General features: G+C 36.4%; 1 protein-coding gene across 3 annotated transcripts in view; it reads left to right on the forward strand.

Annotated features, from left to right (window-relative positions):
* Window positions 1–397: 397 nt before the first annotated feature.
* The window catches only part of SUZ12 (SUZ12 polycomb repressive complex 2 subunit), a 42,718-nt gene continuing 25,177 nt past the window's right edge, over window positions 398–17,938 (forward strand). For 2 of the 3 annotated variants that reach the window (XM_036089971.2, XM_078068160.1), the window contains exons 1-5: window positions 398–912; window positions 3,171–3,217; window positions 3,305–3,369; window positions 7,620–7,688; window positions 16,893–16,942. In XM_036089971.2, coding sequence (XP_035945864.2) covers window positions 639–912; window positions 3,171–3,217; window positions 3,305–3,369; window positions 7,620–7,688; window positions 16,893–16,942 — 505 coding nt within the window. In that variant the 5' untranslated portion in view covers window positions 398–638. The remainder of the gene's footprint in view (window positions 913–3,170; window positions 3,218–3,304; window positions 3,370–7,619; window positions 7,689–16,892; window positions 16,943–17,938) is intronic. The other variant, XM_078068159.1, reaches the window with a different exon arrangement.

Here is a 17,938-nt window from a genome sequence, read left to right on the forward strand (position 1 = left end):
AGATCCGTAATGGATCTCAGTTCATTTAACAGGCCCCGCACCCCCAGTTCCTCAGAGGCCCGCCTCTCTTCAGGGGTCTTGTACCCCCCTGGGGGCGGTGACTGACAACGCTCAGAAGGCGAGAAACGGCTCCCTAAGCCGCTCGCCGGGTCCCTCTCTCCCCACAATGCACCGGGGCCAGCAGGAAGGCCGCTCCGACCCCTAATTTTCCCGCGAATTCAGTTCAAAGAGGCGGCCGGGCTCGCGATCGGCAGCGCGCACGGGCCAACCAAGCCGCGCCTCCGAGAGAAGCGCCTCCGCGTGACTGACGGGAGAATCCGCGGGCCAACGGGCTGGGCTGCCGGGCGGCGCGCGCTCCCGCCGGCCAATCAGGACGCCGGGCGGGGGAAGTGGGCGGAGCGAGGCCAGGCTAGGGTGAGCGGCCTCCGGAGCGGAGCGGGGCTCTCAGGAGGAGACACTTTTTTTTTCCTCCCTCCTTCCCTCCTCTCCTCCTCCCTTCCCTTCCCCTCTCCTCCCCTCTCTCCTCCTTCCCCCCTCGGTCCGCCGGAGCCTGCTGGGGCGAGCGGTTGGTATTGCAGGCGCTTACTCTCCGGGGCCGCCCGGCGGGTAGCTGGCGGGGGGAGGAGGCAGGAACCGCGATGGCGCCTCAGAAGCACGGCGGTGGGGGAGGGGGCGGCTCGGGGCCCAGCGCGGGGTCCGGGGGAGGCGGCTTCGGGGGTTCGGCGGCGGTTGCGGCGGCGACGGCGTCGGGCGGCAAATCCGGCGGCGGGGGCTGTGGAGGCGGCGGCAGTTACTCGGCCTCCTCCTCCTCCTCCGCGGTGGCAGCGGCGGGGGCCGCGGTGTTACCGGTGAAGAAGCCGAAAATGGAGCACGTCCAGGCTGACCACGAGCTTTTCCTCCAGGCCTTTGAGAGTGAGTGTGTTTGAGGCTTTGAGAGCAGGAATACCCCCCCTTGCAGCATTAGGGGGCCGGGACACTCGTGCTGGGCCCCTCTTCCTCGCCGGGACTCGACTTGATTTGGGAGTGGAGGGAGAAATTGAGGGGGCTGTTCCCACTTTAGGGATTACGGTCCAGGGGGCCCGAAGTCTAGGTAGGGCCTTTGGGGAGGTGGAACTGGGGGTGCAGGTGAGGTTCTTGACTCCCTGAAGATTTACACGAGAGGCTGGGCAGTGGGGCCCCACGTTAAGAGCAGGCTTTTAGATGAGGAGGTTACAGTTGGACTGAGGATGCAGTCAGATCCCAAGACTAGTTTTTGCTTGCTTTGATGTCTTTTCTTACTCTAGAAGTACAAGGGTTTCGGTTGTAGGTTTTGAGGAGCAAAATTAAGCCTGTGAAGAGATGAGTGCAGTAAAATCGACCAAATTGTCATTTGCCTGAAATGCTTTCGCACTAACTTGGTGCTGCATGTTAACATGGCACCTTTTAATGCTTTAAACCTTTCAGATCTATCCACCCATTCCATGGGTACGTAAACTGAGTCAGATAGTGCTTAAGTATCTTATCTTGAGATGACCTCGGAATTTTGCCCGTCTTAATTCCAGAACATTTTCTTATGTCAGCTTCGGCTTTTAAGGTCTTAAGGGGCAAAACTATGACTTGATTTGGAGAGGAAGGCAAGGTGTCTGGAAACAAACAATAGAATTTATTAAAAATATCATGACTGTAAATAATCTCAACTGTCCTTTAAAGAGTATTATATCGTGATTGTTTTCATTTTTGCTTTTGTGTACATTTTATAATTTGGATGATCACTAATGGCTAAATAACAGAAACTTGAATGAACTCGGCTTTACTGCCTCATGTCTTTATTTACAATTTTACCGTGGCATATGTTAAAGGCATGGTATCAGCTGTGCTTGAAAAGACGTATTACATTGTTTAATACCCTTCTTTTATTCTCTGATTAGTGCTTCATGAAATTCTAATTGGAATTTCAGTTTTTATTGAAACGAATATTGAACCTGCTTGAGAGAGATTCACAGTCTTACTTTTGGTTAATCTACTTTGAAAAATCTGGAGTGCTTTAAATTGGAAAAATGGTGGAGAACTGAAGGGCAGTGATGACCATAAACATACATGTTTGTACCCCTTCTAAATTATCTCCTCTCCTTTTCGTTTATTTGACACTAAAACTAAACTAACTGAAGATTAAGTGGAAATTTAAACATTTCTTTCTAAATGTTATGAGAAGACAAATCTGCCAAGAAAGTTTAAGCTATTTTGAAGCTATTTTGCTTTCTGATGAGTATACCTTGTAGGAGTAAACTGTCATTAAGTGCTAGATTTTATCACAAAACAACTTGATTCTTCTCTAATATTGATTTTAATTTCTGAGAAGTTAAAATGCTTTGATATTTTTATTGATATAGTCAGTTTTCTTTAGTTCATTTTGATACTCCTTTAAAGAAATGTGATACTAAATCATTAAGGGAACTGGTATTGTTTGTATATAAAATATATTTTTTATCTATAAAGGCAAATGAATTTTAACTAAAGAGCATTAAAAAGCCTAGAAATCTGTTGATTAATTTAAAAATATGTGTTGAAGTAGTATTACATATTGGGATAATATTTACATTGAACAAAATAGATAAAAGCTTCAATTAAAACTAAGTATTCATTGGAAATTTTAGCTATAGTTTGTGTTTCATTTCTTTAAGTATTGACTGACTTTCATATCTGCATTAGGACATCTAAGAAACCGTTTTACTCTGTTTTGGCTTACTACAAATTTTTTAAAAGACCAGTTAAAAAGTGAAAATTTTATTTTGTTATTTAGCATCAATAAGTTCTTTTGCTGAATCCAGCTACCTCATTTCAGCTACTTTTTGGGGAGGAGATGGGTTATAGTTTAAATTAGCGAAATTAAATCAGTGTAATTATTCTTCAGTTCTGCATACAGACTAGTTTAAAAAGTAGCTACCTTAGAAATGCAAAACTTAAGCACAAGATTGTAGAGAACCTTAAATTTAAAATAAATGTAGATGAGTTTTGTGAATATATGCCATAGACTGAATGTCTTTTGATGTTACTGTGCATGCTAATTTTCTTGATGTCAGTATTCGGTACATGATTTTCATATAGGTGATTGGTTTACGTTGGTTATAATACTGGCTGGACTGGTTATTTTCTTGAGAACTTAAGTAATCCTTTTGTTTCCTGTTACCTAGAACCAACGCAGATCTATAGATTTCTTCGAACTCGAAATCTTATAGCTGTAAGTAGTCGATAAAATTAGTGAATATTATTTTTTTCTTAGAATATTACCTATTTAATTTTAATATTTTTAAAACTTTTTTTATAGCCAATATTTTTGCACAGGACTCTTACTTACATGTCTCATCGAAACTCCAGAACAAACATCAAAAGGTACATCTTATGAATCTTAATTTTGAGTTGATCAAACAATGTTAAAGTTTTAAAGTACTATTTCTAATTAAAGATTAAATATGAAAACTGAGGTGAAAAAGTGACTGGTTGAATTGGTTGCCAGGTGTTTTAATAGTATCATTTTTATAAATCCCAGTTTATTACCAATTTTTTTTCCTAGTAGAAATGATGTAGTAGTGGAGTGAAGTAATTTTACTGAATAATATTTTTACTTTGTGCTATGAGTATTTTCAAGTTTGGTAGAAGCTGAGGATTTAAATATTAAAGGGCTCGGGGAACTGTCTTCAATACATAAATTTAGGTTAATTTTTAAATATTTCTTATATGTTCTAACAATAAAGAATTTGCTTCCATAATGATAGGTTCAGAAAGTGTTGTTTTATATCTTTAGTGGTGGTCTTTCTAGAAGAGGAAATATTTTTGAAGTCCGTAGATTGAATGTCCTTAAAAAACAAGAAGTCTTAATTATCTAGTCTTCAAGTGGAGTTTGGACTTGTCAGTCAGAGCTTATTTTTGTTTAAAACATGTAATATTTAACCATATGTAATTATGGAATGCTAGTTTCTTATCCTACATGCAAGATTATTGAGTATATCAAATGAACAATTTTAAGTTTAAAGGAGAGAACTCGTATTAAGCATTTGGTATTGTTAGTATTGACTCACTAAAACCATTAAGCCATCCAGTAGACTTTGAAACCAAACTCCTTTGGAGGCTCCTACTGATTACTAAGTAAGCATCATGTTTCTATATAGCAAGACTTGGTTTAGCTTTGTAGATATACGTAGGTGTACTTTGAAGGATTGAAATGTTAAAACTGTTTGTCTTCTAGTAATCTTTCTGAACAGAGAGAGTATGTGAGCGATTGTGTGCTTGTGTGCATTACATTTAATAGGTGAAGCTTGCCAAGAGCCTAAATAACTAGGAAGAAGGTGTTGGATTAGGCAACAGAATTAAATTTGTCAGTTCTTTGCCTGCCTGTGCCATTATTTGATCTATGCCAGGGTTCAACAGACTTTTTCTGTGAAGGACCAGATAGTAAATATTTTAGGCTTTGTGGTCCAGGAGGCAGAATTAAGATTACTAGTGAGATTGTAGGTAGATACTTACACAAAAAGAGAGAAAACAAATGTCCACAAATTTTTTATTGATGAAATTTAAAATATAATAATTGAGTATAGTGTTTTGTAGAATATGCCTACTAGTGAGAAGTGTGAGACTTTTATTTTTGTGGGGTGGGAAGAGATGACATTTACCTTAATTGGGGTTTAGAGTTAGTGTTCTATATCAAATCAGTCGCAAATATTTATCCATAAAAATCATTCTTAGCTTGTGGTCTGGGTACAGGCAGTAGGCGGGATTTGGCCTATGGTCTGTAGTGTGCTGATTTATTCTATAAAACTAGGAGATTTTTATTAAGTAGTAGTTAACTTTTTTCTCTAGTATTTTTAATATGGAAGATCATTTGAGTTGTCATTTAGAATGCTGCCTGATTTTAATTTAAAAGTGATTAAGTTTTTTGGGGGTGCCTGGCTGGCTGTCGGTAGAGCATGAGACTCTTGATCTCGGGGTTATAAGATTGAGGCCCATGTGGGTGTAGAGGTTACTTAACCATTTTTTTTTAAGTGATTAAAGTGATTAAGTTTTTTTCAAAATAATGAGTTAATCCATAAATAGATAAAAAAATATGTTTAAAATCTTAAGTTCATTATTTTCTTGTCATGTTTGTTTATTGGACTGTTTGTCTCATTGTGGGATACGTTTCTGTTGTCTGCTAATAGGTGGAGATACTTTTAAAAGCTTGGTAGAAGAAGTTACTTCTAATTTATTGCTCTTCAGGCAAAAAATTGTCTTTTGGGGGAGTTTTGCAGCAGTTTACCAGGCAAGAAACATATAAATCCCATAGTTTATTTCCATGCAGAAATGCATTAGGAATCACTTAATGCTTTTGTTATATGCCTAGTTTATAAAAGACATTAAAACTAATTTTTAACAAATTAATACAGCTTATATCCTCAAATGAGTGCTGTTCTTTTCAAAGTAGTTGGTGACTTTAGAAGGTGGTGAATTTAGCCTAGTGATTGTGGTCTTTGTTAAACATGTTTGTGGGACTCCTTTTATAAAATTGCTTTTAACACTATCCTTTTGCTCAATGTTTTTGGAACTCTTTTTTTTACTATTATAACAGCATAATATCCATTGTTGGAATAAATATATCATTCCCTTTGAAATCATACACTCAGTTGTGATATTAATTCTGGTGTTTGTTAAACTCACCTTGTACTTTAGTTTCACTTCATAGAGATATTCAAATTCTATAGACTAACACAACACTCATTCAGTAGAAATATTTGTGAGGAGAAGGGCTTCTTTTATTAAATCCATTTTACTAGATTTCATGTAAGTTGTTTCTGGATCCTCCTAAGAAAGTTTCCTAGAATTTCTTGAATTTTAAAAATATTCTCCTTTTTGGTGATCTTTTGATAACTATTTCCCTTGTTAAATCTGAGCTACTGTAGCAGTACCTTTCTAAAGAACAGACATACTTGGTGCTGGGAGTGAGGCTGCTTTCATATAGTTGCTTATGTGGTTTGTTTTGTTTTTTTCCTAAGGAAGGCTGGATTGCCTTTATGATCTTACCTATTTCACATGGTTGTTAATATTCAACTTTCCTATGCACTTCTCCTATGCACACCTCCATAATGTTGGAAGAAATGAACCTTGTGACTTACAGTCTTAACTTTTCTTTCTGCAGACAGGATTTCTTCTTAATCATTGCATAAAGATAAACTTACTATTCTTAAAAGCTTCCAGTAACTTTACAACCTTCCTTAGTAGTACATTTCGGTATTTATACTGGAAAGTTCTTTGTAACTAGCCTAAAATAATCCTACATTTTTCTTCTTTCTTCTCTCTTATCTGTGGAGATTGAAAATGTATTGCCATCCTTCCTAAAGTACTTCCTTTTATGCTCTATTGGATGAAACATTAATATTGAAGTTTTCAGTAACTCTAAAGGTAAAGAGAGAAGTTTTTTTTTAAAAGATCTTTTGTTAATGGAGGCTGTTTTTTCACCTGAACTATAGATTGCATCAGTTCTGTTCTTCCTTATTAGTATTTTACTGTAATATATTTACATTAACATTTCTCTACTGATAGTTTTTATAGTAGTTGAGTACAATAGCTGTTTTTGAGGAATGAGCGTATTAGTAATTTCTAGTGTATGAATTCAAGCTTTACAAAGTAATTTATGTGGAATACATTAAGTTTTTCATGTCTTAAGTTTTAAGAAAATATATGAGTATAAAAAGAAATATTCATTTCCAGTTAACATATGTGGGTCTAGATTTTTAGCTTCTGTCTATAGGACAAAAATAATAGACCACCTTAAGAACTAAGATAAGGCTTGTTTTAGAGTCCATTCATTCTTAAATTGCTTGGGAGTGTGTGGGGGTTATTCTTAAGTTTCTATTTTGTGGAAAAAGTACTTTTTTTCTCTTAAACTTCTAAAGTTAAAAGCTAATAATTTTATTATGATTTGATGGGCATGTCCCCTAAACTTCCAAAATTTTTCCATGGTGGTTGATAACCATCTCCTTAATATGACATATCATTTAACTTTAGCCATCGCTAATAATCTTTGAGGATGTTTTGTTAACTTCAGGTATTTTTTATAAAGTATTTATTTTTATGTAATAGTACAACCACATATTTGTCAGGTTACTTAATAGAAGTAGATGAATGTTTCAAAATACATGATTTGCATTTGTTTGGTTCAGTCCAACAGATGCTTGAATACCTTTCAAATGTAAGGTACCATGATGTAGCTTTCCTTGAAGAAAAACAATCTCTGCCCTTCAGGAGCTTATAGTCTAGGAGAAAAGATAAAATATTTATGCAAGTTCACATTTATGAGACTAAATGTCAAAATAAATATAAGCCAAGTGTCATAGGTAAGGGGAAATCACTCTGGTTTGGGAATAATTACAAAAGGTTTCATGGAAAAGGTAGCATTTGAGATGGGACTTGAAGGGTTGTCTGTTGTATATAACATACACTGTTTCAATATAGTATTCATTGTTATGGCTAACCATCCACAATTTATCTTATTAAAAATAATCAAAATCAGATTTCCAACTTGCCTATTATAGTGACAATAAAGTGTAATCTGTTTTTTTTTTTTTTTTCCCAGTTGAGAAGTGATTATTTTGTTTATCTGTTTCTTTCAGGAAAACATTTAAAGTTGATGATATGTTATCAAAAGTAGAGAAAATGAAAGGAGAGCAAGAATCTCATAGGTAAGATAACCTATCAGTTTACATTAAGTGACATACTTGAGGAAAGAAGAAAAAATTATAGTGATCATTTCTCTAGTGATCACCCCAATATTGTAAGGAGTTAGAAGAAACCTTAGAGGTCAGTTGGTCCAAACTCGTATGTAAATCAGGAATGGCTAATTCTGTAGCATTCGTGGCAGAGAACTTTTAAGCCTCATCTTGAATACCTCCAGTCTGGGGACTCGCTGTTTTCTAAGGCAGTTTTGTTCACTATTGTTAATTTACCAGTTTCTTGGGTTTTGACTCAAAGTTTCTGTAACTTCTGCAGTTGATATTAATCCTACTACCTCACATAAGGAGGGATGGAGATTCATATTTACGGTATACTTACTCTATACTGGATGGTATGCTAGGTGCTTCAGAACATCACATTTCTCCTAAATTATCGTCTTCAAATCTGAAAGAGGCTCTCTTTCCATCTTGTCCTTCCCCATATTTACACCTTTCAATCAAAGTATTCCTAACTTTATATTTGAAATATGTTTATCACATAAGAGTTTCAGAAACTTAACCCTTTGGACAGAATCTATTTATTGTATGTTTTCAAATGTAATACCTAGAACTAATCCCTAAAAATTCTGACTAGCCTAATATTTGCCTAAGCTAGACAGTGTGCTTCCATTTTTTTCTTTGATATGTAAACTAAAGAAAGTTGAGTATCATTCTAAAGAGACACAGGAACTTGGGTGGTAGTTGTTTATTCATTGACTACTTTCAGGGAGAATACAAAACTAAAAATGTTAGATTTTTTAAAAATGAAGCTGGTAAAATTGCCACAATAGATTGTTTCTTGAAATTTTAAATCGTACCTTATCAATTTAGATAAGATACACTGACTTAATGATACTTCATTTATTATTATTATTATTTTTTAAATAGTGGCTCTTTTTTTTTTTTTAATTTTATTTATTTATTTGACAGAGAGAGACACAGCGAGAGAGGGAACACAAGCAGGGGGAGTGGGAGAGGGAGAAGCAGGCTCCTGCTGAGCAGGGAGCCCGATGTGGGGCTTGATCCCAGGACCCCGGGATCATGACCTGAGCTGAAGGCAGACGCTTAACGACTGAGCCACCCAGGCGCCCGATACTTCATTTATGATTTCTCATTTTAGTAACTGGTATAGGATGTCATTTTTCCAGTTGCTTATATTTTAAGTTTGGCTTTTGAATTAGGTTATTTTGTTACTTGAATTGTAAAATCACGTTTTTAATTATATGTCTTACACTTTTGTAGGACTGAACTATAATTTATATTTCCAAATCTAGGCAATCTTGACTTGTGAATAAACTGTGATAGTCCATTCTAGAAGCTGAGATCCCAAATCTTTACCTAATCTGTCTATTACTGCCCAAGGAGTACCTCATAAAATAGGACTGAGAATATTCTCAGTACATATAAACTCTGTTGCTTGAATTTCTATTCCAGATCCTTGTCTGGTCACCTACCCTAGACAGAGCTCTTGGGATCCTCAGGGCCTTTTTCACTTAAAAGTATAAGCTGTAGTCAGAACCTCGTCTTTGAACTTTCCTGGTTCTTTCCCGAACATTTTAATAGTTTGCCCTCCAGGTCTTTCAGGGTTTGTATGGGAAGGAAGAATGAACCAAGAGGAAAACTTGACCCTTTTCTTTATCTTTCTCATCAAGGTTCTATCTTTATCACTGCTAAACCTACTACTATCTCATTGTGACATTGGCTTTGACAAATACTACAGAGCTTCCCTTAGAATGTGTGTTGTGAGGGAGATAGGTAATACTAGTCAGTTGTTTCTGAATAATCACTCACCCAATAATTTTGTTCCTTTTGACCCAGTGGGTTCAACAGCTAGGCCAGTACTGTAACAGAGGTGTTTTTAACTCACTCACAGAAGCATCAGAGGGTTGCAAGAATTCCTTCCTGTAATTTTGAAAAACAACTTTTTCAATCTTTAGGATCCAGGTGGGACTAGTGAATTGGCCATTTCAACCCCCCAAGACTGATCGATCTCCGTCTCCCTCTCTCTTGCTCTCTCCCTTATTTTTATTTATTTATTTTTTAAATAACAGACCTAGGGAGCACCTGAATGGCTCAGTTGGTTGGGCGGCTGCCTTCGGCTTAGGTCATGATCCCAGAGTCCTGGGATTGAGTCCCGCTCGGGGGGTCCCTGCTCAGCGGGGAGCCTGCTTTTCCCTCTGCTGCTCCCCCCTCCTTGTGCGCTTGCTTTCTCTGTCTCTGTCAAATAAATGAATAAATCTTAAAAAATAAATAAATGACAGACCTAACTATGTTGGACCTTAATACCCAACAAGGCACTTTAGGCCCCAGAGGTGTTGAGTTACTGTGCTAAGTGATTCAGCATCCCCCCCCCCGCCCCCAAGATCTTTATGAATGTTTCAGTGTCACTCCCAGAGACACTAAACTAAATTGGGATATTGCTTTGTTTTAAGTTTACCCTCAAGGCTCGGTATTATTAAATTACTTCAGTGTATTTCTCATCTCAAATTAGGCATGATCCTGTTGTTCCATTAAACATATCACATAGCATTGTAAGAAATTCCCTAGACACCGATATGTCATGCCAGCACTATAAAACTTTGTAAAATCTGTGGTCAAATTCTCTTACAAGAGAACAAAATTAATCTTTGTTTTTCCCTGACATTAATTAGTAGAAGTTAAATCATATACAAAAACGTATCTGTCTTCCCTTTATATTTTTTGTTCTGTACCATCTCAGACAGATCTTAATCAGTTTAGTTGGATCCTGGATTTGTTCAACAGTGGTAGTCTGGGAGTCTTCCATTGGAACTCATGTTCTTTTAGCACTTCCAAAGTTATAATATTTCTACTCCCAAATCCCCACGTATTTCATTCTCTAGAGTTCGGGGGAATATCAAGATACACATATATTGTAGTACTACAACCTCAAAGTTAGAACAATCAACTGCCTGACTTATATATGTCATTTGTAGTAAGTTATAAACCAAAGCAAATTCCCAGCATTATCTGTGCAAAATGAAGTTGGTGTTTGAGGATCTTTTATTATTTTATATTCTAGACGGTTGTGCTTACTAGTCACAGATATTGGCAGAATATATTAGGGGAAGTGGTTGATAGGGAAAAAAAAAAGGACATTTCATGGTTTTTACTTCTTGAAGATGTCAGTCAACTCATGGCAATAGGCCATATTTGACATTTGTAACCCTACCTCAGTAATAAACCCTACCATCCTTGAAGATTGTTTCTTTTCTTGGGATGCCTGGGTGGCTCAGTCAGTTAAGTGTCTGCCTTTGGCTCAGGTCATGATCCCAGGGTGCTGGGATTGAGTCCTGCATCGGGCTCCTTGCTCAGCAGGGAGCCTGCTTCTCCCTCTGCCTGCCGCACCCCCTGCTTATTCTTCCTCGCTCTCCCTTTCTCTCTGACAAATAAAATCTTTTAAAAAAAATTGTTTCTTTTCTTGAAGAATGGCTTCTGAAAACTCCATACTAATTAGCAGATTTCAGAAATTCATAGTGGTTATACCTTTAGTCTTGTAAGTTTTTTCTGCTGTTTCTCCTTGCTTTTTTGGTGTAATGGAGTATATTTAAAATATGTGTATTTTCTTTTTAGAATGTCTGACATAATTCCTTATAGTCTGTCTTCTTCAGTTCTTATTTCTGGCACTCCAGTTTATTGTGGGTTTTGAATTTATTTTGGGTTTTGACCAAGTACTATGGCTTACTGGAATAAATCTCTAGTCTTTAGTTTTCTATCCTACAGGATCCCAGGAGTCTTTTGTGCTATTAGTACTACCAGTTTTGGAATTCTGTAGTCCTAACTCCTTTGACTTCTTAAGTGCATGTCCACTGGCTGAAAGGTATCATGAAGGGATTTCCAAATTGGAGTTGCTTGCAAAAGTATTTGGGTCAAATGAAAAGCAAAATGTCTCCTCTCTCTTCCCCTTAATCATCATCCATTCCTGGTCCTCTGTTAGCAGCTAGAGAAATCCCCTCCAAAGATACCGGAACTAGAAATTTCACTAGGAACATTTCAAGCCAGTGTTTTAGTAGATAACATAAATTGCATTTCATCACTTCTTATTTGTTACCACCTAAGCTTTTGAATTCGTAATCTTTCTTTTCTAAGCATCTTTTGTATAAAGGAGTCTAGATCTATTTTTTTTTTTTTTTTTTTTTTTGAGATTCTAGTTTTCTTAGTGTACCAGGTCCAAAACTCTATACTAGTCCTAGGGGATATAGTGGTAAGCAAAACAGGTGAAGACCTTGCCTTTATGGAGGAAAAAGATATAATTGTATAATATGTACAACTGTAAAATAATTGCTAGGAAAGAAAAATACAGGGAAACTGAATGTTTGAAGCAGGTGTTCCAGCTCTTGTTTGAGATGTTGGATTTGGGAATAGTGATTGATGGTCAGGGAGGGCTTCCTTAAAAAAATGAGCTGAGATATGAAAGATGGATATAAGAGTAAAATGGGGACTGAAAGGTTGAACAGATAGGTGATTCTAAATAAAGGGAATATTACAGATATGTCATTTGAGGACAGAGTAGTTGACTAGAAAGAGTAAGGAGAGTGTCTAAGGCTAGAGCAGATGACCATGGCCAGATAATGCAGAGCCTTGGAGGCTATTGAAGGATGTTGGTCTTTATCCCAAGAAAGCCATAAAATACTTTAAATAGATATATTGAATTAATGGCATTTCCCTACCCTTCTGTTTTGTAGATTTAGCTGCATTTTTAAAACTTAAGTCTGCTTCTTAGCTCAGTTGTATGTCTTTTCCACCATTAAGATCTGATGTGTTTCCCCCTTTTCTCTCTCTTTTTTTTTTAAAGATTTTATTTATTTATTTGACAGACACAGCGAGAGAGGGAACACAAGCAGGGGGAGTAGGAGAGGGAGAAGCAGGCTTCCCGCTGAGCAGGGATGGGTGGCTCGATCCCAGGATGCTGGGATCATGACCTGAGCTGAAGGCAGATGCTTAACGACTGAGCCACCCAGGTGCCCCTTGGCTACAAGTTTTGAAGTTATTTTTAAATCAGAATCTTTTCATGTTTGAGTTTTAGTTGTTCCTCTTTCAGAACCTGGGCCATAGATTTTTTTTACATACTTAACCTGAAAGTGCCTTATCAGTTGCTCAGTGCATATCTGATTCTTAAAATCTAAGTGTTTAAGAACAAATTTTTAAGATGTTTCTCCTCGTATAATCTTTGAGTTAACAATAATTCCTTTATGTTTTGTCTACTGTACTTCTAGAAGGGGATTTATTTATTTGTAAAGGACTCCCTCCCCTCATTCAACTTTATCTTCTCATTACAAAGTGTTCCCATCCTTGTGTCTGAACCTCAGAAGAGACCCTGGATTCCCAGAATAATGGGCTTGATGTAGTCACCAGTTTCTCAGTTTTATACATGTATAAGAGAAGTTGGTTAACTAACTTCTAACAGTGTAGATGCCAAATAGCTTATCATCCTGTTATGAGGTAGTAACTCTAGAAATGAAGCCTTACATCTGCCACTACTAGATTAATGTGTACAAATTAGAGGCACTAATTTTGGTCTCTTTCCAGCATAAAATCTTGGTCCTTCAGTGAGATCTGGCTATTCTTAAAATTTGAGTTTTCTACATGAATGTCATCTCAGAATGTTAGTTCCTTATGAATTTAAATTTATTTAATTTCATTCTGCAGACAGCTTTAGAATTGTTAGATGTTTATGCTTGAAATCTTACCTCAGAATTTCAAATTCCTCACCTGGTTTCCTGTTGTCCCTTTGCTTGCTTCCTCAGAAGATATGGATAGGGAACATATCACAAAGATGAACCAAATCCTTATCCTGGTATCTAATCCTGATTAAGTTAGATCACATGCAGCCTAAAACCAAATAGGCCTGACCATTCCTACATGTGTCTTTGCCTTGCATTCTGATTTAGTTTAACAGTTAAGATGTGGATACGGCCACAAGAGAGGGAAGAGGTACGGTAAATCAGGAAGGGAAAGAAAATTGCCCTTTTTTCTTTTATGAAGCATCTACGGAAGAGAGAAACTAGGCCTCATTGTTATATTTTATTCTAGGTGTATATTAGAGTGTTTACTTTCAGGAGGGGGAGTTAGAGGGGAAATTGTACATAGCAAATCACATTCACAAAGTTATTTTTTAAGTTGGTTAATTGAAATTTGGAGTTCCTCTTCCTAAAGAAACAATGTTAGAATGATAGTTGAATGTGCTTCCTATCTTATTTAACTTAAAACGTACCATTTAAAACTGTACCTCAAACCACCTGTGGTGAAAGACCTACTTGTGTTTAAATTTCAGTCTTGCGTAGATCGATGTTTTTGTAAATATACTTACTGATCACAAACTTGAAGGATGTTATGGCAATGTTAAATTTCTATAAAAGTGTTCATGTCTTACTCTCAGTTTCTTAACCTTGTGGAATGGTAACAGGTTTTCCTAGTGACCTCAGTTTGCAGACCATATGTTGAGTAGCACTAATTTAAAATATTTTCTGGGGTAGATCAATGCAAGATGTTTCTGGTATTTCAGAGTTGGAACTTAGAACCACATATTCTATAAAAACAATGTAAATAATACTGTAAGCACTACAATGTAATGGGTCATGATCCCTGGCCTTAAAAATCTCTTACTCTAGAGGCACCTGGCTGGCTCAATCGGTAGAGCATGGGACTCTTGATCTCTGGGTCGTGAGTTTGAGCCCCATGTTGGACATAGAGTTTAATTTAAAAACAAAAAAATCTTACTCTAGGAGGACATTGCTATTCTTCTGAAAAGTATGTTGAGTGCCTTTCTGTAAGACACTGCTAGGTGCGAGGGACACTGATGTAATAAAAAGATTGTCTCAAAAGGTAGTATGTGTGTGAAAAAAGTGACAAAAAAGTGGTAAATACAAGTACTTGAGATTAAGCTGTGATCATTAAGCTCTGGGATGGTTGGGAATGGGGCCATTGTAGAAGAGGGAGCGAGTACTTTGATGGATACTTTATGTAAGCCTCACAATCTTAGGTCATTTCCTCGTTTTATAGATATCAGGTCACAGCTAATAACTGGAGCTAGAATTTAAACTTGGATTTTTCTGTTTGTTTTACCATTCTGACCTGTTTATTTCTACATAGGGCTTTAGTGGAGATAAAAAGAAAAGGGTGCCATATTACAGACAGCAATTAGACAAAAGATTTGGCATTTGGGGATTCATTGGAAAATTTGGAGAGAGGAATGATATATTCAGAATGGGGTTTTAAGAAAATTAACCTGGCCTTGGTGTGTAGGTTTAACTCAAGCAATTAAGAATAGGATAGATTTGGTTGTGGCTAATGGATTGTCTTCTAACATGTGGAAATTATAGAATATCCCCCTTTGTCTTCAGTTATGTTTTGGAGTTTTGCTAATTCTGCTTTGTAAGGTGACATTTATGGAACTATTTTTATAGGAGAACGCTAGTTATCTTTTAGTAAAATGGCATATAGATCTTGTAGATGGCAGATAATACTTTTTAAAATCCGCTTTGGGTATAACTAACATTCAGTAAAATACACCCACCTTAAGTATATAGTTAGTTTTGACAAATGTATACAAGTTAAGAATACATATCCACAATCAAGATATAGAATGTTTCCATCATCTTGAAAAATTCCTTTGGGCCTCTACAGTATCTCCCCTTAATGTACTTTTTTTGAGGTGTGATTACATGCAGTTAGATTCAGTCTCTTTGGTGTATAGTTCTGAATTTGGACAGCTGTACATAGGTAACAACCACCACTATCAAGATAAAGATTCCTAAAAATTTCCTCATGCCCCTTTTATGGTCAGCCCTCCTCTTCCCACTCCTTATGTGTTTTAAAAATATTATCTGATTCATGTCAGAAAGTAATACACATGAATTACCTGTTTTCAAGAATCCCATTGTGTACCATTTTTATTTTGTTGATACTTAAGTTATAGTTGTTATTCTTCATTTTCTCTCATATTTATGCTTTCAAAACTCTGCTTGGACCCTTCCATTTCTACTCTTCCGTAGTCATTTTGTCCTCTACTGCTATCCTAGCATACTTTTCTTAGTAGTGTTCTGGAAATGGCCTTTGAGACCCCCCACCCTGTAGTTTATTAGCATACAGTTTCATGGCTTACCTCGGTAAGAAGATAGAGGTATCCTCACATCTTCTGAAGGATCACTGTCCTCTTTAAGAACGAGAGGAATCCTGGGCAGAGTTACAAAGCTAACTTCTTTATAATATGTTCTTATTTTCAATCATTACTTGCTCCTTAAAACTCTCTTGCCTCAATGTCTTTATATAACTCTTTCTCCCTGATTATAAGAATGACTAGATTGTCACCTTATTGCCTTTTACACTAGTACATTTTTTGAGTAAGGAATCAGTATTGCTTCCGTTCCCCCAACATCTGTTCTGTCTAGTCCTTTATAATCTGGTGTCTGTCTGTATCACACGACAAAAACTGTTCTAGAAAGTTATGAATGGCTTCTAATTAACTGATTGCTCTCTTTTGCAGTTTAAAGGAACTACAAAAGCCTATGAATGTTTCTGTTTATTCTCTCTCATCTTAATAGTTTTTCTCTTGTTATTGGATAATTTTCAAAAGGATCCGTTTAATTTATTTTTCCTTTTCCATTGCTTCTAAAACTAAATGAAAATGACATGTTGAGACAATAAATTACAAATCTATAGCAGATCTATAATTGTATATTGCACCCCTAATGGAAGAAGAAAGTGATGGTTCTGTATCATTTGTTAGGAGATTGAATTTCCATAGCTTTAAAATATTAAAATTTATTTTATTTAAAATAAAATATACACTTTCGCATGAACTCTGCTTTCCTTATCAAAATTTTCTTTTGAGGGGTGGGAGGGGAAATGTGTCCACACTTTTATAGGTAGAGTACTAAAACACAGTAAATAATCTTGCCCCTCATTTGGTAATCTTGTTTTTTTCTGACTTACTCCTTTGGTGTGTTTGTGTATTGGGTTGTTTTGTTTTTATGTATATAGAGAGTGTATACATGTAGAGTCATGGGCTTGCACAAAGTTAAGAATAAGAAAATCAAACATTTATAAATTAGTTGAAGTAACTTTGATTTCAGTGTTATTTTTTTAAAGTTTAGGGCTATTTTTATTATAGAGCATTAAAGTGATAAGTTTTTTGTGTTTTGTTTTTTTTTTTAGCTTGTCAGCCCATCTGCAGCTTACATTTACTGGTTTCTTCCACAAAAATGGTATGTACTTAAATATATTGGCATTCTAACAACAAAACGCCTTTGTAAATGTAAAGAAATTATTTTGTGTATGTGTGTAAGTTTATAAAATTATACTTGGTGGAAAAAATGTCGATTCTGATAATTCAGTTTCTCTTTAGTTGACTTCTCCAACAATTTCAGTTACTACTTTCTCTGGTTGATGATGGGATATGGGAGATGTAATTTGTACCTGTTTAAACTTTAAAAGTAGAGGTTCTTAAATTTTGTGTGAATAGAAATATTTTGGCAGTTTGTTTAAAATATGTATACCTGGACAAAGACTCGGATCTAGTAGGGTTTTGATACAGCTTAGGAGTCTGCGTTTTAATAAAGCACCAAGATAATTCAGAAATAGGTTGTTTGAGGAACAAATTTTAAGAAACTGGCTTAAAAGCTTTTGTAGGTGGACCATATATATAAAATCTTGTTCATAGCCTGGTTTCCTTATTGCTTTCCTGCTAGCCATTTAAGTTTTAAGATTTTGAAATTGTTAAAATTATTCAGTGTTGTGTGTGATCATTCTTTTTTTTTTTAATTTTTTTATTGTTATGTTAATCCCCATACATTACATCATTAGTTTTAGATATAGTGTTCCATGATTCATTGTTTGTGCATAACACCCAGTGCTCCATGCAGAACGTGCCCTCCTCAATACCCATCACCAGGCTAACCCATCCTCCCAACCCCCTCCCCTCTAGAACCCTCAGTTTGTTTTTCAGAGTCCATTGTCTCTCATAGTTCTTCTTGTGTGTGATCATTCTTGAAGGTAAATGTTTGCTGTATGAAATTCCAACTCTTATCTCTAATAAACCATACTTTTTAGGACACTAACTGTTGATATAAAAAAAAAGCTATATAACATTATCTTACCCTACTCAGAGTCATCATCTTTCCAGAGGTTATTAGAAAATAATGGGAAAATCTTTTCAATACAATTAAATTTCTTAGATTTTGCCATTTTTTATTTCTAATATT

Source organism: Halichoerus grypus, chromosome 2 (genome assembly GCF_964656455.1).
Source record: "Halichoerus grypus chromosome 2, mHalGry1.hap1.1, whole genome shotgun sequence".
Classification (NCBI taxonomy): domain Eukaryota; kingdom Metazoa; phylum Chordata; class Mammalia; order Carnivora; family Phocidae; genus Halichoerus; species Halichoerus grypus.